Genomic DNA, 22,186 nt, shown 5'->3' on the forward strand with positions numbered 1-22,186 from the left:
GTTAGCAGCAGAGGATTAAAATACTCCAGGAGACAGTAGCATGAGTTTGGTAAATGCTAAAATTGGGCAGAACTACATTTTATTTCTCATCCAAAAGGCAGTAACTCTTGTAGGACTGTGCTGCCGAACAGCTCCTCTTCAGTGAATTAGTTTTTAAGGAGAGAAGTGGCACCCCTTGATCACCAAGACCAGTTGTCGCAGCACTAGGAGCTGATAAGTTGAACCTGTCTCCAGATCTCATGAGACACGAGCTGTATTTTCTGTTTATTATCTGCACTATAATGACTATTTGCTTCTTGAAGTCAATGGCAAAACTTTCATTATAAAGTTTCAGGACAAATGCTCACCTTAGGCTTCAGTGCTTATTATCAGTACGTACAAGTCCTTTTCTGTTTATATTATCCAGACACACAGACTCCTTCGTTTAAAGGTTACACGTTTGCTACCTCTCCAATGTTGTTCAAAATTGCCCAAAGTATGGCACAAATGACATTCTGAAATGTGCAGGGATTCCGACTCACTACCTGAGTTTGTTTTCCTTAGCATCACAACTTAGTATGTGGAACACTGTAGCAGGGTTAACCTCTGCTCACACATGGCTTCTCCTCCAAAACATACCGATGCTAAATACATTGGCAAACCTCCATAAAGGATTACGTATCTTCTTCGTTGAGTTTTATCTTGTTCAATTGCACTATTCTGTGCATTTGCTAAGCACTATCTGTGAAAAAATGCAAGAAAGTTGAAGATGATTAAAGGAAGAAAAAAACAGAGGAAGGAAATAAAGGGGAATTAGGAACAAGGTACAGGAGAGGTGAAAAGGAGAGAGGCCAGGCCTAGAAGAGGGCAGAATTGGCAGCACCTTGAAAGTGGGGGGTTAAGGCTGAGTAACACATCCTTAACATGTAGCAGCTCTCACGCTAGGAAACCTTAGCTATCCTCTTTCAGGAACTTGCTTGGGTTATTAGTTTTCCTAAACCTGTAATTAATTTTAATTAAACTATTTTCCTTTTTCAGACCAGCTTCAAAGGCAAAAAGAGGAGGAGTTTCTCTGTCTCCACATAATGAATTTAGGAAGGACAAGTCATAGAATTCCAGAGGAAACTTGCGTACTTACCATGGAGAGATGGAGGAAACACAAGCTTCTGCTCAGTGGCATGTGTACATAGGATACAAATTGAAATGTAGTATTTTAAAAGCAATCTACTCTCTGTCTTCTGGATCATCCTGGGATACAAAATAAAGACAATAAGAATATAGCAATTACGTACAGATCCTGGCTTAGCCAGAGGCTACCAAGACTGTAGCTCATCAGTGAAGACCTGCTAACACACAAAGTAATCACATGGCCCCTAACATACTCTACAGATGTACCCACATCAGTAATTTACATAAATTACTGTTTTTAAACACTAAAGAAAACAATACCTTCTCCATTCCACATCCAAGGAACCACACCGCAGGCCAACGACAACTTCCTGGGCGCCCTGCAGCTCTGCGCCCCAACCACTGCCTTTCCGATCCCTCAGAACGAGCGCACTGCCGCCTCTGCAGTAAGCCCGCTTTTGCACCCCGGGTATGGGACGAGGCGTTTTATTTCCCCTTCAGGTTCATCTCCATGCCCACCTTTATCCTCCTGCCCTCGGCTGGAGGGGCTCGTGCGAGTGGTGACCGCAGGCTCTGGCAGCCGGGCACGCAGGAGGCCCAGGCCGCGGTGTGCTTCCTCCCGTCGGGCAGGCAGCTGCCTGTACCCGCATGCCATGGGCCTGGCCTGCGCAGCTCAGCTTGCTCCCTCCGCCTGACGCAGGCAGCTGCCCGCACACACACGCCATAGGCCTGGCCCGGGCCGGCCGGATAGGCTTGCTCCCTCACGCCAGAGCAGGCAGCTACCCGCTCTCACACGCCTCGGCGGCACCGACAGCCCTTCCCGGCCCGGGAAACGTCGTGCCCGTAACCCAGAACCTGCCCAGTGCACCGGGGCGCCGCTCCGCGCCAGACGGAGGAAGCCTGAGCCTCGCCGGCCGCCGTCGAACGCGGCAGCCGGCGCCTGCGCAGAGGCTGCTGCCGGCGCCGTGCTGCCCGGTAATGGCGCACCGCGCGGGCGGGCGGGCGCTGTCCCTGCTGCGGGGCCGCCTGCGCCTCCCTGGCCCCGCGGCGGCGGCCGGCGGCTGCGCGGGCCGCGGGCAGGCCCGCCCCAGCTCCTCCGGCGCCGCGGTGCAGAGGGCGCCGCAGGCAGCCGGCGCCGAGGGGGCAGGTGAAGGTAGGGGTCGCCGGGCCGCGCCGCGTTCCCCTCAGGGCCTGGCTGCCGTGTGGGGCCGGGGCGGCGCGGCTGTTTGTCCCGGGGGGCGATGAGGCCAGGCGAGGGCATGGGGAGCGGAGTGACTGCCTGTCGTGGTTGTGGCGGGCGGTTCGGCTCCAGGAGAGGCTCCCGGGCTCTAGCGGCGTCCCGGGCGTCATGTGCTTCTCAGGGCCCGGGCAGCCCCTGCCCGGGGGGAGCCCGGCGGCAGTGAGGTTGGTCTGTGCTTTCCCGGCCGTAGCGCCAGGGTGCGGTCCAGGAGGCCAGAATCCGCTGCCATTGTTTAGGGCTTGGTTTATTAAACGTAGACATCAGCTAGAGGTGTATGAAGTGACAGTGGTTATTCCTGAGGGACACCCTTAAAAAGACATGGGAAACGTTTGGTTGTTGCCGTGTCTTCAGTACAAGCCAAGAACTAGTGAGGCCTGGCCATTGCTGATGTGCTGTAACTTGGGTGTACCGTGTAACTTACAGTTAATGCCTTTGTGAGCATGAGGCCTGTGCTTCTACTTATGTTCACGTTTCAGAGCTTGAAAAACATCAGGTAGCAACATTTATTTGAAGAGAGGAGAAGATCAGGCTGTATTATCACAGTTTCACAAAACCAACAATCTTTTGCCGTTCATATCCTTGTACTAACAGATATGCAACAAACTCGATTAAAGAACAATTCCAGATTTCAGTTAATCATTTGTGTTTTGGTGTATAAATTTGATCATTAGTCCCACCTGCTTTGCTACATGACTATGTGAATGCTTACATGAGCATCAGCATGCTGAGGGCAGCATTAGAATATATACGAGCACCAAGTGGAGGATGGGGCTCTTTCTTCCAGCAGCAGTGTTGGTGTATACCTGTTTAAAATGATTGTGAAACTCTCTGGCACTAACTGGAAATGTATGGAACAGGGGAAGAAAGCGAAGTGGACTGCCTCTCATGCATTTAAAATGCTTACAACCACCGTTTGGATGTGGTCATCTGCATCTGTGCTATGCTCAGACTGTGCAAATGACAGCAGAGCTGGGAAGAGATGTCAAAGCACATCTTCTGCTATAGTAACTAAGCATGTACAGGTAGTAAATCAGGCAGGAATCACATAGCCACTCCAGTCTACTGCAGAGAGCTGTGGGAGTGAGAAGATCTGGGTTCATTTCCTGATTGTATCACTTGTCCATGGGACTCGTCCTTTCTGTGTCTCAGTCACTTCATGCTACTCTGCCCCCACAGAAAATAGGGTATTTAGCATCTTCATAAAGTGCTTCTGTGGTGTTCTGATGAAAAATGCTATATAAAACTAAGCTATTGAAACAACTGCTTTGGCTATTTATTACTTACAAGCCTGTGTGAGAGCACAATAAACTTGTAAAATAAAAGATTTTTTAGAAATATTAATAAATGCTAACAAGTGTCATTAGATGATGGTTAAGATTTTCTTGAGGCCACAATATCCCATGGGTTCCTCAAAATCAAAAACCTAGAATAAAGAGCTCTCCGTTGAATCTTTCTGTAGCAGCTAGTTGCTGCAGGGGAATAACTGCATGTTCTCCAGCTTCCCAGTCTGAACGACAAATGGCAGTATTATCAGGAGCAGCTTCGCAGGCTCCAGTAATGTGATGTGGTCAATGGATTAGTTTGAGAGTTATGTGGGGAAGTGACTATGATTTCAAATGGCCTCTTTGCCTGTATGCAAACAAGAAAAAAGTTTCTGTGTTTCTGGATGTTCCAACATTTCTCATTTCCATGTTAATTCTGTAAGCTGTCAGCAGCAATATAGATTGCTGGTAATGTGGTGAGATATGACTGATCTGTAGGTTTATTGTGGTAGAGTAGATGAAAGTATAGTATTAAACGAAAATTTTGAGTAGGAGTTTACTATAAAAGAAGGTGATGAGTTGTAAAAGTAAGCAAGTCTTGAATTGTTCCAAGGGTGAAAGTGCTGGTGTTGTGGTTTAACCCGGCAGGCAGCTGAACACCACACAGCTGTTCGCTCGCTCGCCCTGCAGTGAGATGGAGGAGAGAATCAGAAAAAAGGTAAAACTTGTGGGTTGAGATAAAGACAGTTTAATAGGACAGAAAAAGAAGAAATAATAATGATAAAAGAATATACAAAACAAGTGATGCACAATGCAATTGCTCACCACCTGCTGACCGATGCCCAGCCAGTCCCAAGCAGCCACTGCCGCCCCCTGACCAACTCCCTCCCAGTTTTATTGTTCAGCATGTTCAGCATGGCATCATATGGTGTGGGATACCCCTTTGGCCAGTTTGGGTCAGCCGTCCCACTGTGTCCCCTCCCAGCTTCTTGTGCACCCCCAGCCTCCTCGCTGGCAGGGCAGGATGAGAAGCTGAAAAGTCCTTGACTTAGTGTAGCACTGCTCAGCCATAACTAAAACATCCATGTGTTACCAACATTATTCTCATCCTAAATCCAAACCACAGCACTATACCAGCTACTAGGAAGAAAATTAACTCTATCTTGGCCAAAACCAGGACAGCTGGTTTTGTGGTAGCTGAGAGAGATGATCTTTTCAGTGCAGCTTGGTATTTCCAGAGTGGTATGTAGAGTCCAACTGTGTATGCTGAGTTTTTTGATGGTGAACAGCAAGTCAAAGAAGAGCAAAGATTCCTTGTATCATGAAGCTTCCTGTGGCATTGAAGGAAGTCAATATTGTTTTCTTCCTACATTTCCTATTCCCTATTCTTACAGATGTATGCATTTTTGAGGGAAATACACTTATGTTTGTGTCTTTCATTCATTCTTGATTGTTTTCTCTTTTGCTGTAACCCTCTTAGAGAGCCAGGACAAACCTTTGTTCAGTTGTTCAATCCAGAGGAAGAGATTAAGTGTACTAAAATCGGTTTTAAATCTTCCAGTTTATATAAAAAAGCCTTAATGCTCATTTCTTCTCACAGATGCTGAAGTCAATACCAGAAAGAAGACATTCACTGAGGTTCAAACAGAACGATCGGAGCAAGCAGAACGAACTGTTTTAATTAAGTGCCCACCAAAACTTAATGAAAAAAAATTATTGCAGTATTTATCCAGTCATGGAAACATTAAGAGTCATTTCTTTTTTGAAAATCGTGTAAGTAATTAACAATGTGAACTGAAATCTAGACTTAGACAAAAAGAAATACTAGCATTTGGTCAAGGCTTCATACATGCAAGTTAAGCAAATTATATATAATTAGTATATTAAATTAGCTGTTATCTTTGTTAATGTTTACAAGTTGCTGAGCAACAGATTTTTATTCATAAGTCAGCTAAGCAACACCTCCTCAAAGGGATAGCTAGCTACCTGGTTTGCACTAAATCTTTGAAACTTTTACATAGTACTGTTCATTATGTGTTTCTTGAGCATTACAGTTCTGAAGATAAGTAGATTTTACAACTTTTATATTTACTGCTTACTGCCAAGAATAGCATGTCTTAAATATTTTTGACCTTTTGTGAAAAACTGTCTAAAAAGTGTTGAGGTACAGAACCTAGCGTTCAGCTTCAGGACTGTTGTATTAAACTGTCTCAATACTCCCAGAAACGTCTGAATAATATCAGTACAATCAGTTCAAGGTTTGTATGCATTTATCTAACCCGGTCTGTTTCCATTCTTAATGTTTTAGGGTATCCATGCTTTAATAGAATTTTCTGAAAAGGACAGTATAGCCTCATTGCAGGATGCTATTGGAATTCCAAGTGCTGCAGAGCATCATGTTGTCCCATTTAAATCTCGACTTTTTACTTTCACGCTGAAAATCCCAGTGAGTCAAGCTACTGAAGAGACACCAGTTCACCTCTCTCCTCAGTCTCACATTCCAGTGAAAGAGCTTATTCAAAAGCTTTGTCATGCAGACAATGTAAGTATAGGTTTCTAGATCTCTCTGTTAAAAATGAAGCACATCCATTTTAGATTTGCAAGTAGTCATGTGCAACTTAAAAAGCAATTTATTTCTAATGCAATAACAAAAAAGTAGCCCGTTAGAATTTTGTGTGAATGGTTCTCCTACATTGAAACAAATAGACGAAATCAGTTGTTTTAATTGTCAAAATAATTTCTTCTCTATGAAATAAACTATTACATTGATATTAAGTAGATTAAAATATATATTAATAGATAGAGGATTGGTCATTGTATTTTTACAATGTTTGTTTTCTTAACTAGATAAGCAGTCAAATGTACGTTCTACTGAATGAATATCAGCTTACGGAAGAAAATATCAAGCTCCGATTTCTGGCCTGTTCTCTGGTTCGGGATTTTGCACGTGCATATTTTCCAGACAGCACGGTAAAGCCATTTGGCTCTTCAGTCAACACCTTTGGCAAATTGGGATGTGATGTGGACATGTTTCTGGACTTCCATGATACACGAAAGCATGCTACAAAAATGGTAAGATTATGCAGTGCATCTTCAGTCTTTTGGATTTCTTCAACAGAACAGCTCATTTGCTGTTTCACACACAGGAATCAGTTTATTTATACTTAGGTTTTACATAAGTTCGTACTATAGATTGTGAACAAGTTTATTTGAATGTTTGGACTTGAAGACTTTCAAAAGCTGGATGTAACATGAAAGAGATCTTCCTTGCAATAGGAAGAAAATTATTTGGTGTTTACATAGACTTTGTACTGTCAAGGTGAACTTCACTATGGAAAAAAACCCCTCATCCTCTGAAGCTGATTTGGCAGTGTCAGACCTTCGCATCCTCATCCTACTGTTGTGTTTTCTTCTCTGGAGCTGCTGGGCTTCATCCGTGCTATTTAAAAGCTTGGCTTTGATTTTTAGGGTCCTCCCATGTTCTAAAGCATAATAGTTTTGTGCGTGTGTGTGCATGTGCATTTTGGGAGGGTTGTCAGGTTCTTTTCCTTTAGTTTAAAGAGTTGTTTAAACTAAGTTTCCTTAGCTTAAAGAATTGACTTCATGCTACAGAGAGGTTACTGAATTATGTACTGGGGTGCATATATACACACACAAATAAAAGTGTGTGGAGGTGTGAAAGTTTAAGACCTGGGATAGTAGTATTGGTGAATAGTTGCAGGTGGCACACATGGTAATGTTGTTGTCTGTCCAGGGAAAATTATCATGTTAACAGCACCTGATTTTCATTGTGAAGGGAATTGACGTAGTCCTGAAAGGAATCTGAGGATAAGCTGGTATATGTGAACTGTAGATGTTTTGGGGACCAGGTCCCAGGAGCAGAACAGGAACTGAGCCAGATCAATAATGCAGATATTTCAGTTGTCAGACTTTCTGTAAGATACTTCATAGTTGTTTGAATGCCTCATTGATAATACAACAGTAAGCACCAAGATAAGCGGTGATTACTAAGCAAGTGTAGAGGCTTGAAACTGAAATACACTCAACTGAATACGCTGACCAAAGTACAGAAATTGCATTAATACCTCAAGAAGTTGGAGGGTTACAAGACTTCCAGTAAGCAATATTCAGTCAACAGTATTGCCTTTTTCAATGCACATATTAAATTTAATCTTAATCATGTCTTAACCCATACTACGATTTGGAAATCTGCACTATGTAACCAAGTTCACATGTTTAGCGTTGGTATTTGAGCAGCTTCAAATCATAATGGTTATTTAGAGTAGGTTATGTCTCAGTCCTTGTGCGTGTAGGCATAAAGAATGGGAAAGGACTAGACAAGGCATTTTTGGAAGGCTCCTACCTCTTGCTGCTGTTTTTTTGACTGTGGACAGTGTAAATGTCCTTTTGGATTGGTGAACAAAATATGAAAGAGATGGAAACTGGGATAGGAAGAAGGGAAAGTTGGATCAGAAATGCCCTGTGGAGAAGTTGTGATTCTGAATGGGTAATTAAGTAAGTGATTCTGGTGTTTTGAAAACTTTTCATTTGTATGGTGACAGATAGTTTGGGGAAAACTAGCTTTGTCTTTCCTTAAAAAAAAAATTACAATGGGCTTAAGCTTTTGAAGATGGGAAATTCACTCAGCTTTTCTGTACAATTTGTATATTGCCATGTACTTTATTTTTAAAGAATTATCCCTTCAAATGTATACAGTTTTTAGTATTATTGCAGTGATCAAACAATGAAAGCAAATATGTCAGCTGAAGAGTAGGATCATCATGCATGTGTAGGAAGTGTTAAAATCTAGGAACCCTTTACATTTGAACAGTAAAATTATCTCTTAAATTTTGAGGGAAAAATCTTTCAAGTATAAAATGTCTATTTTCAAAGCATGTTTTGTAACTAGCTGTTTTCTTTAGTATTCATCCTCTGTAGAAATAGAAGTTCTGTTGTGAACTTTAGAGTTATTCGATGATGGACGGGTTTACTAGCAGTTGCGATTGCTTGTGGAGGATTGACAGACTTACTAATATGGGCATGCTGCAGCAAAAGCCAGCAGGCGTACTATCTGAGCCTATGTCTTTAAGTTACATGACAGGTTAATAGGCTGTGTGGCACACATAGAATCACAGAATCATAGAATACTTTGGGTTGGAAGGGACCTTTAAAGGTCATCTAGTCCAACCCCCTGCAATGAGCAGGGACATATTCAACTAGATCAGGTTGCTCAGAGCCCCATCCAACCTGACCTTGAATGTTTACAGGGATGGGGCATCTACCACCTCTCTGGGCAACCTGTTCAGTGTTTCACCACCCTCATTGTAAAAAATTTCTTCCTTATATCTAGTCTGAATCTACCCTCTTTTAGTTTAAACCCATTACCCCCTTGTCCTATCACTACAGGCCCTACTAAAAAAGTCTGTCCTCATCTTTCTTATAAGCCCCCTTTAAGTCTTGAAAGGCTGCAATAAGGTCTCCCCAGAGCCTTCTCTTCAGGCTGAACAACCTCAACTGTCTCAGCCTTTCTTCATAGGAGAGGTGTACCATCCTGCTGATCATTTTTGTGGCCCTCCTGTGGACTTGCTGCAACAGGTCCATGTCTTTCCTGTGCTGAGGACTCCAGAGCTGGACGCAGTACTGCAGGTGGGGGTCTCACCAGAGCAGAGTAGAGGGGCAGAATCACCTCCCTCGACCTGGTGGCCACTCTTCTTTTGATGCAGACCAGGATGCGGTTGGCCTTTCGGGCTGTGAGCGCGTATTGCCGAGCCATGTCAAGCTTTTCATCCACCCATACCCTCAAGTCCTTCTCCGCAGGGGTGCTCTCAATCCCTTCATCCCCCAGCCTGTGCTGATACTGGGGGGTTGCCTTGACCCACCTGCAGGACCTTGCACTTGGCCTTGTTGAACCTCATGATGTTCACATTGGCCCAGTTCTCGAGCTTGTCCAGGTCCCTCTGGATGCCATCCTGTTCTTCAGGTGTGTCAACTCACCACTCAGCTTGGTGTCATCTGCAAACTTGCTGGGGGTGCACTCGATCCCACTGTCTATGTCACTGATGAAGATATTAAACAGTACTGGTTCCAGTACGGACCCCTGAGGGACACCACTCGTCACTTATACTCTGTGGTGCAGTGAGGCTTCTGTCTTGTGTGCAAGCACAGTCTTATGCACTAAAGATGATGATCTTGTTGGTTTTGTTGAAATTTTGGAGCACTAAAATGTGGACAGATTTGCTGCATCAATGTGAAAGTATGTACAAAAATAAGGTACATTAGAACATTGTCCTGTAAAGGAGCATAAAAATCATTAGTGCAACTCTTGTGTCTTGATTTAAGCATAGCCAAAAGGGGAGACTAAGGTGCCAGCACATAGAGAACTTTGTGGACGTGGTGGGTTAACCCTGGCTGGACTCCAGCTGCCCACCCAGTTGCACTCTCACTCCCACCTCCTCAGCAGGATGGGGAGAGAAAATCACAGAATCACAGAATGTTAGGGATTGGAAGTGACCTCGAAAGATCATCTAGTCCAATCCCCCTGCCGGAGCACGATTGCCTAGACCATATCACACAGGAACGCATCCAGGCGGGTTTTGAATGTCTCCAGAGAAGGAGACTCCACAACCTCTCTGGGCAGCCTGTTCCAGTGTTCGGTCACCCTCACCGTAAAGAAGTTTTTCCTCATATTTATGTGGAACCTCCTGTGTTCCAGCTTGCACCCATTGCCCCTTGTCCTGTCAAGGGATGTCACTGAGAAGAGCCTGGCTCCATCCTCATGACACTTGCCCTTTAGATATTTATAAACATTAATGAGGTCACCCCTCAGTCTCCTCTTCTCTAAGCTAAAGAGACCCAGCTCCCTCAGCCTCTCCTCATAAGGGAGACGTTCCACCCCCTTAATCATCTTCGTGGCTCTGCGCTGGAGTCTCTCTAGCAGTTCCCTGTCCTTGAACTGAGGGGCCCAGAACTGGACACAATATTCCAGATGCGGCCTCACCAGGGCAGAGTAGAGGGGGAGGAGAACCTCTCTTGACCTGCTAACCACACCCCTTCTAATACACCCCAGGATGCCATTGGCCTTCTTGGCCACAAGGGCACACTGCTGGCTCGTGGACATCCTGCTGTCCACTAGGACCCCCAGGTCCCTTTCCCCTACGCTGCTCTCCAACAGGTCTGCCCCCAACTTGTACTGGTACATGGGGTTGTTCTTGCCCAGATGCAGGACTCATGGGTCAAGATGAGGACAGGGAGATCCCTTACCAGTTACCATCACGGGCAAAACAGACTCAATTTATTGCCAGTTAATAACAGAGTAGGATAGTTAGAAATAAAAAAGCAAAATTAAAAACACCTTCCCACCACCCCCCTTCTTCCCAGGCTCAACTTCACTCCCAACACTTCTACCTCCTTCCCACAAGTGGCACAGGGGGATGGGGAATGGGAGTTGTGGTCAGTTCATAACACTTTGTCTCTGCTGCTGCTTCCTCCCCATGCTGTTCCCCTGCTCCAGCGTGGGGTCCATCCCACGGGCTGCAGCTCTTCAGGAACTGCTCCAGCACAGGTCCTTCCCATGGGTACAATCCTTCAGGAACGGACTGCTTCAGCATGGGTTCCCCACAGGGTCACAGGTTCTGCCAGAAAACCTGCTCCAGCATGGGCTCCTCTGCATGGCCTGCAGCTCCTGCCAGGAGCCTGCTCCTGCATGGGCTCTCCACATGCTGCAGCTTCCTTCAGGGCATATGCACCTGCTCTGGTATGGGGTCCTCCACAGGCTGCAGGGTGGGTATCTGCTCTACCATGGACCTCCATGGGCTGCAGGAGGACAACCTCCGTCACCATGGTCTTCTAGGGAATCTCTGTTCCGGTGCCTGGAGCACCTCCTCCCCCTCCTTCTTCACTGACCTTGGTGTCTGCAGGGCTATTTCTCTCACTCCTCTCTCCTAGCTGCTGCGCAGTGGTTTTTACCTTTTCTTAAAGATGTTAGCACAGAGGCACCATTAGCATCGCTTATGGGCTCAGCTTTGGCCAGCGGTGGGTTCGTCTTGAGCTGGCTGGAGCTGTCTCTGTCCAACGTGAGGAGCAGCTCCTGGTGTCTTCTTACAGAAGCCACCCCTGCAGCCCCCCCACTACCAAAACCTTGCCACTTAAACCCAATACAGTAGGAAAATAAGATGTTGGGTGTATTTCCTGTAATAGGCAACAGACAATACTTCAGAGGAAGGCAAAAGTCTCATATAGTTGGCAGTTTGATTTATAGGGATAATGATATTCTCTCCCTACATAAGTTGACTGTCTTAGAACGACTGGAGACAAGGGGAGGTAGCTTTACTTATAAGATGATGTAGCAGCACTGGAAAGGGTATCTCCTGATTTCTGCGCTATTTCAGCCTTTCAGGAGGTACCGGCAATGGAGGAGGACCAGGCATTTCAGCACCTATTTACATTAAATAACATTTTCTGAGTCTTATGGCAAACTGATTACTGATTGTGAAAGCAGCAAAAGTGGGAGCATTCTTTACCAAGAGTGGATTATCAGTACCGTGTTTGACCACAGGTGTGGTGTTTTTAACAGGCAGGAAGTTTGTGAAATCAATGAATTACTTAAAACAGAGTTGTGTGATATTTTTAGAGTAAGTGTTTTTGTGTTAAAACAGCTATGCTTCTTGCTGAGGGTACTACACTGATTTACCCCAACATAATAGTTTACTTTGTCTACATTTGCTGTTTTGAGCAACATGGCAAGAATAGGGGGAGAACCACAGGGTTGGGGCAAGTGTATTAGTACTTCATCCCTCCCAGCTGGCACCAAAGCTATGTATGAAGGTCCTATCAATTATTAAGTGTCTGCTTTATCATTACAAAAAAGTCTTCATCCAGCTTTTGAGAGATACTGAGCTGCTGTCTGGGAAGGCACATTGTGATTTTTGTCACAAACATAAAGGTCCGAACACCAGCACACCCACATGTCAGCCGAGTCCCTGTCTTTTTCTTTCCTGTTACCTACCTCAGTGTTGAAAATTATAGACTCCTTTCACTTTGAGCCAGCCCTGCTGTAGCATGCAGCTACACAGCCAGATGGGATTAGGGACATTTGTCCTGCTATGTTAAAACACACGTGCTGGCTGGAGAACTGTTGGCAAGAGAAGAGTAGGAACAGTCACCTCAGTCGCCAGAGTGACTCAGAAATTCAGCACCGAAAGTGAGTTTGTGGGAGAGGTTGCAAGGTCCATAACTTGTGAATTGTTTCGCCTGTCTGTGAGTGCGTGTTTTCTTTGCACTAACTCGGTGACAACAAAAGTAGCCTCCTCTGTGTCTCAGAGGACTAGTTAAGTCGCTGTGTAATGCTGTTTGTATAGCATGCATTCACCCATGACGTGTTCCAAGGGGGAGAAGTCAGTGTCAAGTACTGGATTAACCAGCAAAATTAACTGAGGCTTAAAAACATAGACTATAAAGAGAACAGAGATTTCATAGGTATGAAGTTATTTTATTGAGGTATAAGCTACAAATACGACAGTTCAAAATACAAAGACCAACAGGAAAATTCATGTCTGATGTTGTCAAAATAGATCTCCACGCTTTTTTTTTAGTTTTCAGAAAAACTGTCTGATGTGATTAAGTCTTACAGAAATTTACCTTCATTTTGAAGGATTAAGTAATATGCATGCTAAAATTTTTTAATTTTTTTAAATGAAAAAGACATTTTCCTTTACACTGCTACTTGATTCACTAACAACACATGGTTCTTTGAGGATTTGAAATGGAATTACTGGTGGTTTGAAAGTAACAGTGGTTTGGTTGTGGTTTGCCCCTCTTACTTTTTAATTTAATTGTGTGCTTCTCTTTCCAGTCAGAGCATATCTGCTCTCTCGGGAATTCCAGAATTACTTGTTTTAGGCAATAGTGAGATGCAGTAGTATTTTACCCTCATCTGAACAAGTAACTTTACAGTAACGATCGCTATTAACCTAGAAAAATTGAATCACTGAAAAAGAACAGAGAAAGCAATATGGTTTTACCTTTTTAAAGTTCTGTGGGCTGCTTTGAATAATTCTTGTCTTTCTGCCTCTCATTGTACAGACTCCTTTGCAAATTGGTGTAGTCTTTCAGAAGTATTCTTAAATGTCTCCCTGGTTCCAGAACTAACAGTTTATTTTTAAAATTTTGTGTTAGAAAAAAGGTCCCTTTGAAATGGAGTATCAGATGAAAAGATTACCATCTGAAAGATTAGCAACTCAGAAAATCCTTTCTGTGATTGGTGATTGCCTTGATAACTTTGGTCCTGGATGTGTGAGCGTACAGAAGATACTCAATGCTCGCTGCCCGCTGGTGAAATTTTCACATCAACCCACAGGATTCCAGTGTGATCTGTCAGTGAGCAACAGGTGAGACCTGGTTTTAAAAAGTTTAGGAAGAATACTAATGAGTTTATGTTTAGAAAACCTGTAATGAAAACTGTTTAGTCTACTCCTTTCTGTGTTCTTAACAAATGTGAATGTTGGCTCTGAAAGTAAAAAGGATATTTTTGACTTTTAGAGCTGAGGTTTTAATGTGCTTGAGATATCTTTCTCCAGCATAGGAAGTACTTGCTAGCTGAAACTGAAGACTTGAAAACCACTCTATACAATAAGGTTGGCTTGTAAGGAATTGAAAGAAGGCAGTGTTCGTTAGTCATTACTTCCCTTCACGTATACGGGTACATTCACAGCCTTCTTTCCATTGCTTTTCAGATTAAGCAGCTCCATTGTGTTAATTTTCAGTGATTGAGCTTCTAGTTAGTTGTCCTTTTTTTCTGCGTAAGGGCCTGCATACACCTGTTTGCTGGCAAGGTGTCTTGAATGCTAAATTAACACACTGCATCAGAAAACTGAGTCTAAAGTGTTACTGTCATTTAGGACCTTTCACAGCAGTGCCCAATAGAGGGAGCAGGCTTCTTAGAAATACCTCTCTCTGCAACCGTTTTTCCTTTTCCAGCTTGCTCTCATTTGGTTGATAGTAAAGCCTATAATTTGTTTCGCTGTCACTTATTTTATTAAGAAATACCCACCTTAATCCAGCATCTGTCCATCGCCCTGACATAAGGGTACATAGTGGAAAATAATTTACTAACCCTTTTCATTGTTGTTAGGGAATAGTAAAATATGAGTGACTATCTTTCAGAATACTTTTGATATGAATTTCAGTGCAGATTTTGTGATTTGTCTACATCAGATACAATCAGATCCTAGACTGAATTTTCTGAATTACCCAAGGTTCTGTTTCAGAATATGCAGGAGTTGTTAAGGCAGCAAATGTCGTACAATAAAATTACTTTTGTATATGCAGCCACAATGAAAGACAGCATGCAGTTCTGTGCAAACTTCCTTCTAATTCTCTGCTGATGGTTTGGCTGATTGGGACTGTGTGCCTTGTCTAGTTATCATTTGGAGTAATAAGAAACCTCTGTGGACACAAGGAGGCACTTCACAGTTGAAATTTTAGAAGTCCAGCTGTTACAAAACTTTGACATGATAAACTTCCCCAAAATGCCATGGTGGATTTTTAGGAAAATTCAGTGCAAGACTGAGAGTAAAAACTCCTGCAACTGTAGTTCAACAAGCACTTTAGACTAAAACTGACCCCAAAGTAAGTTTTGTTCTCACACTGTGCTTCCATTTTTCTCTGCTTTTTCTTGCCCTCCCATTTGTACACTACGTGAATGTTTGTACAACCATATGATGAAGCAGATCAAAAACTGATCCATCTGAAAACCTTTATCCTTCCAGATCAGTTGTTTTTTCAGCAGGACCAAATGTTAGTAATTTGAAAATTACCAAATTGACTTGTTTTGCAGATTTCATTGTGTCTCTGCACTTCATGTATTTTTCAGTGCATTATTTTATTACTTTTTAGATTAAAGTTGTAAAAGAAGTTCTAGTTGTATTTTATTATATATTAGGATAGAGGTATTATCTAATGTACCTCAAAGGCAATTGTGACTAAACAGTGTTTTGTGCCTTGATTCTGCATAGTTTCACTCCTGAGTACTTGATGGTGGGTTTTGGCTTTGGTTTTGGTTTGTTGTTTTTTTTTTTTCTCCCACTGTGATGTGGAACAAAGAAACAGGAAAGGGTGCAAATGCTGTATTATTATTTACTCATAACTGTATCCTTCTTACTATGGAACACTACCAGGTATTTCATCCTGGACAATTTCAGGCATTCTCTTCTATTTTTTTAAATGCATAAAAGTTAAATGTTTTTTTTCTGGATACCCTTTTCCCTTATAACTGATGCTCTAGGGCTGAAAAACGAACACTGCATCTGGTATTTCACAATTCTCTCATTATTTACATGTCTCTTCATCTCTTCTTCAGCATTGCTATAAAAAGTTCAGAACTCTTGTATATCTATGGCTGTCTTGATTCCCGTGTAAGAGCGCTGGTGTTCAGTGTACGATGTTGGGCCCGTGTTCATGGACTTACAAGTAGTGTTCCTGGTACCTGGATTACAAACTTCTCTCTGACCATGATGGTCATGTTTTTTCTGCAAAGGAGATCACCACCTATCATTCCAACACTAGACCAACTTAAAGAACTGTCAGGTAAGGACAGCTGTTCATGTGTTCATTGAAGTGACTTTCACATTTGTTTTCTCTAAAGTGATGAATAAACCCAAGCAATTTCTTTATGCTCTCAAATACTAGTGTATATTATGTGTGCCTTAAGTTTGAGGCAATATGCAAGTTTTACTTGTATCTTTTTTTTTTTTTCTGAAAATAATGCATTTTTAAAGGCAAAATAAATCAATTTTCAATGCAATGCTAAATTCTACTTAGAGATAATTAAAAGTCATTTATTTGCTCAATGTTTCCGTGCTGCCTGTTTTTTGTTTATTTTGTGTTTTGGTTTTTAGAAGACTTGTAAGGTCTCAGATGTCTCTGCAGTTGTTAAGGATTTTGTGCAGATTGATATGATGCATATTGTTTTATAGAAACCAAATGTTTAAAAGAAAGGCTATATTTTTTCCTCACAATTTGTAATATCCTTGAGACTGTTCAGGCCATCTGCAAATAATTCTTATATCTTCGCAAACAAGCTGTTCTGGCTGTTTCATACAGAGCTTTTAGGGTGTATTATCTTCAGTAAATCTAACGAAAGCATAGAGAATGACACCCCAAGTTCCTGATTCCTCACTCATGCCTTCTGCTTATTGACATGCTTCCATGGAAGCCTTGAGTGCTTGGAGTGGAGAAAAAGGTCTGTGTTCAATTGCTTTAAAATCAGTTTAAGCATTTCCATCAGAATTCTAGAGAGTTTTTAAACATAAACCAAAACACCTGTCCTGAAATTTTAAAAGAATATTCCTAATTCTCTTTAAGTTTTTCAGAAAAATATGGTGGATACTTTGGGTCTGATTTTTTTGAAACCCTTGTATAGGTATTAACCTCAGAGATTTGTGCTGTTTAGTATATAATAAAGCTCTGTAGTCAGAGATAGCAGGTTTGTTAACAGAAGTAACTTCAGAGATACAAAGTCATCCTACACCTTATTCCTGTAGTCGTTTGAAAATAAGCCATTTACTCATGCTGCTTTTCCTTTGCCTGTCCATAGACTTTTTTCTTTTAAATCTTTAACCACTTAAGTTGAATCTTAACCTGAAAGTTCACTTGTAAACTCTTGATTTACTTAATATGATTGCATTCATTGAATTCAGGCATGTGGACAGCAGGATGACCATGAGCCAGCAGTGTGCCCTTGTGGCCAAGAAGGCCAATGGCATCTTGGGGTGTATTAGAAGGGGTGTGGTTAGCAGGTCAAGAGAGGTTCTCCTCCCCCTCTACTCTGCCCTGGTGAGGCCGCATCTGGAATATTGTGTCCAGTTCTGGGCCCCTCAGTTCAAAAAGGACAGGGAACTGCTAGAGAGAGTCCAGCGCAGAGCCACAAAGATGATTAAGGGAGTGGAAGATCTCCCTTATGAGGAGAGGCTGAGGGAGCTGGGTCTCTTTAGCTTAGAGAAGAGGAGACTGAGGGGTGACCTCATTAATGTTTATAAATATGTAAAGGGCAAGTGTCATGAGGATGGAGCCAGGCTCTTCTCAGTGACATCCCTTGACAGGACAAGGGGCAATGGGTGCAAGCTGGAACACAGGAGGTTCCACATAAATATGAGGAAAAACTTCTTTACGGTGAGGGTGACCGAACACTGGAACAGGCTGCCCAGAGAGGTTGTGGAGTCTCCTTCTCTGGAGACATTCAAAACCCGCCTGGATGTGTTCCTGTGTGATATGGTCTAGGCAATCGTGCTCCGGCAGGGGGATTGGACTAGATGATCTTTCGAGGTCCCTTCCAATCCCTAACATTCTGTGATTCTGTGATTCTGTCTGTTAACTGAATTTTATTAAATACAATGGCATTTTATTGTTTATCACTTCAAAATATGCCTGCAATTTGTGTTTCAGATGAAAAAGACAAGCATGTAATTGGAGGATGTGATTGCTCATTTGTTAGTGATTTAAGCAAGATTAAACTTACAAAAAATACAGAAACACTTGGTAGGTAAATCTTCATCAACTTTTTCTTTTTTATTTTTATGAGCATATTGAAAATAAACTTTTCCTTAATGTTACTGATGGCTATTGTTTTTCTTTCCCTTAGATGTATTGTTGGGTGACTTTTTTGAATATTTTGGAAACTTTGATTTCAGAAAGAATTCCATAAATCTTCGAAAGGTAAAGGAATTCTAACCTCTCATGATTATCAATTGAATTTCTCTGTCTGCCGTTTGACAAACTGCATATGCTAAGCAACAATTTCTGTCATTTTTAATTGTATATACAAAGTACATTTAAATTGGTTGTATCCAGAAACTGAGTCCTTTCTGTGAAGCAAGAGAGTTTTCTTCTCGGAGCCTAATCACTTACAGCATCATTAAGAACGTTACAGTGTCATTACTTGGAGATGTTGGAGAGCACAAACTGTGATGCTAAGCCTGTATGATTTTTCTTGACGACCCTGTAATAAAAGTGGCAGTTCTAAAAAGCAGAAACTATTTTGCTTCTGTGAGAGGAAAACTTTTAAAATGCCATGATGTATGTCACAGCAAAAGTCTGTGACAAACCCTGTACGCCAAGAGGCTTTGCATTTAAAGTTGTGAGTCCAGACCCAAACAGTGTCTGCCTTAAAACTTACAACTGGGTTCTAAAACTTGCTTTTGGTACTTGAGTTTCCTACTGCAGTTTGCATCAGCCTACAGTAAGCGTGCTTACGACTCAGTAAGCATGATGGATAACACGATCCTTTTGTGCTTGCCAGGAGGTCTGAACTATCACTTTGGTTTACTGTATATGTTTAAGTCATGCTATTTGTTGATAATGTGTGTGTGTGTGCATGCAAGTGTAATAGAAATATACATGAATGTAACTACCTTAACTTGCACCTGTTCCTGCTGGGCTGCTTACAGGATGGGCAGTTTCAGTGCCATGTTGCTGTGTGGACACTCTGTGTTCTGTTTCCTACTTGGGCACTTTGGATTACTGGCATAAGAGCTCTTTTTGCTGCTGCAAGTTGATCCTAGAAACTGATTCATTAAACTGGAGAACTTTTGTTTGCCATTAAGCCTTAAAAAATGCAAGCAAAAACATACACATGTTGGAGCCTGAGCTAGTCAGGGCAAACGTCTGTGCTGCTGATGCTTTTCTGTTTAACTAGTCAGTCCTCTTGGCCCTGAGGCAAGAGTATGTAGCATGTACATGGGCACTTCCTGGACTTAGCAGTAGCTGGTAGATTCCTGCTAGAGCTTGCACTGGAAGGCTTGAAGAGGTTCTGTAATACAGAGCAGGTCAACTAAGTACCACTGATAAGCACTGAGATGGAAGTGCATTTAAATAGCAAACTACATAGTTGTCAGTAACTTGCATTGTACTATACCAAGCGCCCAAAAGTGGACCATGGCCTGAATAGCTCTGTACTTAAAAGACAGACTGAACTGGGAGGAATTTCAGCCAAGGCAGTAATCTTGTCATACTAGCTCTTAATGAGCACTGTGAGAGGAATGGTTTGAACAGCTTAAGTGTTTATAGTAGTTTATCAACTGGGCTATGCAGGTTAATATGACACACTCATGCTGCCCATACACAAATGGAGATAGGAGTAGGAGGTTGCAATGAGTGAGGTCTGAGGTTTGTGGAAAAGCAAATGGGAGAAATGCCGAAAAGACAGGCTAAGCTGTAGTTGTGTGTTATTTGCCTTGAAGGAAATCTAAGCTGAATGTGTCAAGGAAAACCACCACTACGAGGATTCAGAGAACAGGAGTCATACAGTCAGGTTGACAGGAAATTAACTTGATTAATAATGACTTTTGTTTGCAAAAAGGTCTCTACTAGGTCAAAATACTTTTAATGCTAATGTAATAACTCAAGTGATTTGTTATTTGCTCAGCCTATAATGCATATATGCAACTTTGGCTTTTTCTTTACACTCTCTGCAGGGAAAGGAAGTAAATAAACCTGAGTCGTCTCCTCTTTATATCTGGAATCCCTTTGAACAAGACCTTAATATCAGCAAGAATGTTAATCAGCCACAGCTGGAGAAATTTGTAGCTATGGCCAGAGAAAGTGCCTGGATTTTACAGAAGGAAGATAAAACTCAGCGAACGATCAATAAAGAGCCTTGGGGACTGGCAGCCCTACTGATACCATTTGGAAAAAGTAATCCCAACAAGATGAAGAATAGGGTGAAAGGTATGGGAAGTGAAACAATCAGAAGCCTCTTGGACTCTTTAAAGTTAAATAATGCAAACAGTCTACAAAAAGCAGTGGGAAAGTGACTTTTAGCACAGAAACACAGTAGCTGATATTCTGTTTTAGGAATTGAATGTGACACACAGTCCGAAGAACGTTACTTTTAATATTTCTATTATGGTGAAATGGAGAGTCAAATGACCTCTGTTTTCCGTTGTGATGCTTTTTGTACAGGTCTGCTTTCTTTCTGCACATTTTTCTCCTCCTTACTCTTCACTTTTCCATCTGTTTTATGAATGAAGAGCATTCAAATGCAAGTTTTACAGATACATTTTGGAAGTAGCCTTCAGTTGGGCGCTCTTCAAATAAAAAGAAAAAGACTGACAGGAGCAGCATGGGAAAAAGCCTTTGGGATTTCTGTTGGCTAACATACAAATAATACGCTAAGTAAAAGCTCAAGAAACAGCCACCTTTCAGTGAAACCACAGTTTGAAAGAAGATGAATGTATTAGAACCATTGCTTCCATTCCGGTCATGTTCTGGAAGCCAGTAAAACCAAAGTGCGTGTATCTGTCTTTGCAATTGTTTTCCATTCATGTAGATAGTGCTGAGACAAAATAAAGAGAATGGAATTAGATAGTAAGGTTTGCAGTTTCATAAAGCATTGCTCTCCAAGGGTAGTGCAACTGTTCTGTGTTGGAAAAGTGGTTTTGCTGTTCTGTTCGCCACCCGATCTCAGATTTCTTCAGTCAACTCTCTTGTTTTCTGTACCCATAGGACTGGTTCCCACCCACAGTTGTATATACATTCATGTTTCTCATTTTGCCTTCAACTTCACTTTAAACCTGTATTTCAGGTTCAGGCAGTGGCTTTTGCATGCCCGTCTTGTCTCATAACTCTCCTCAAAGTTGCTGCCTACTAGGTGACACCAAAGCCTTCCTCTCGCTATCCCTTGCAGAGGGATCTTTTCCTTGCAGAGTTCCATAAGGAATCATGTGTCACACTGGAGTTCTGTTCCCATTCTTGCCCTGTTTTTCCAATATTCAGCAGAATGGTGACTATCCCCCTTCCAGATCAGTTGGGCCAGCGAGAGTCAATGCTTCTTGTTGACTTAAAGCATTGAGTTCTCTGTCCATCTGCCACAAGAGTGTTTTCAGAGGAAGAAGGAGAGGAGGGAAGAGGGAAGGAAGTCAGTCATAAAGGGAAATGAAGGGAGGCAAATGTCAGATAGATTTTCCAGGTACATTTGTGAGTATTCTACCTGTTCAGTTTGAGAGCCACTTGTGCATTAAAACTAAATGGCAATGGTGGTAACAACTCTACAGACTGTTGTCTTTATTCTTAACAGAAATTCTGTACAAGAAATTACGGTAACTCAGAGATTATCATACAGATGCAACATTGATGTTTATGATTACTGTTTCATTTTCAGTATTTTTAGATTCTTTTATTTGTTGGAAATACTGTGGCCAGTAACGCATGTTGCGAAAGTACTTGTAAAAACTGGGTGAGGAAAAGTACTTTCCAGCAGTTGTCAGACCAAAGGGTTAGACCTTGAATGGCAGGAAGACCCTCTTACATATCAAGTCCATATTAGTTTATTTGGAGTTTAAAATAATATTTATATGTGTCTATTTCTGATTCATGAATGTTTTCTTGAATAATGACTCACATAGTCACTATCTGGGTCACAGGCATTAATTCTCATATTAACTTTTTCAAGATTGAGCCTTGAATTTCAAACTTAGTTGTCTACCTAAATCCTGGTGCTAGCTTGTGAACTTCTTTTTAGAGGCTGGTATGAAGTTTATTGTAACTTGTTATTGGTGCTAGCCCAAAGCCTTTGATAGCAAGCTGG

The 22,186-nt window shown here is 42.2% G+C and overlaps 1 protein-coding gene and 1 long non-coding RNA gene across 2 annotated transcripts; one reads left to right on the forward strand and one right to left on the reverse strand.

The window, feature by feature from the left end:
* Positions 1 to 45: 45 nt before the first annotated feature.
* LOC137665458 (uncharacterized) lies at positions 46 to 2,042 on the reverse strand. Its single transcript, XR_011048513.1, has 3 exons — positions 1,429 to 2,042; positions 1,118 to 1,227; positions 46 to 721 (listed from the first exon to the last, which is right to left on the reverse strand). It is a non-coding gene; the product is annotated as an uncharacterized lncRNA (long non-coding RNA).
* A 43-nt stretch (positions 2,043 to 2,085) lies between these two features.
* Positions 2,086 to 21,645, forward strand: MTPAP (mitochondrial poly(A) polymerase). Its single transcript, XM_068404457.1, is given in 10 exon segments — positions 2,086 to 2,260; positions 5,210 to 5,382; positions 5,918 to 6,151; positions 6,457 to 6,681; positions 13,783 to 13,994; positions 15,965 to 16,191; positions 18,049 to 18,141; positions 18,245 to 18,318; positions 20,076 to 20,388; positions 20,391 to 21,645. Coding segments are annotated over 10 exon segments (1,773 nt in total). The 3' UTR covers positions 20,438 to 21,645.
* Positions 21,646 to 22,186: the final 541 nt, after the last annotated feature.

Source organism: Nyctibius grandis, chromosome 7 (genome assembly GCF_013368605.1).
Source record: "Nyctibius grandis isolate bNycGra1 chromosome 7, bNycGra1.pri, whole genome shotgun sequence".
NCBI classification, from domain to species: domain Eukaryota; kingdom Metazoa; phylum Chordata; class Aves; order Nyctibiiformes; family Nyctibiidae; genus Nyctibius; species Nyctibius grandis.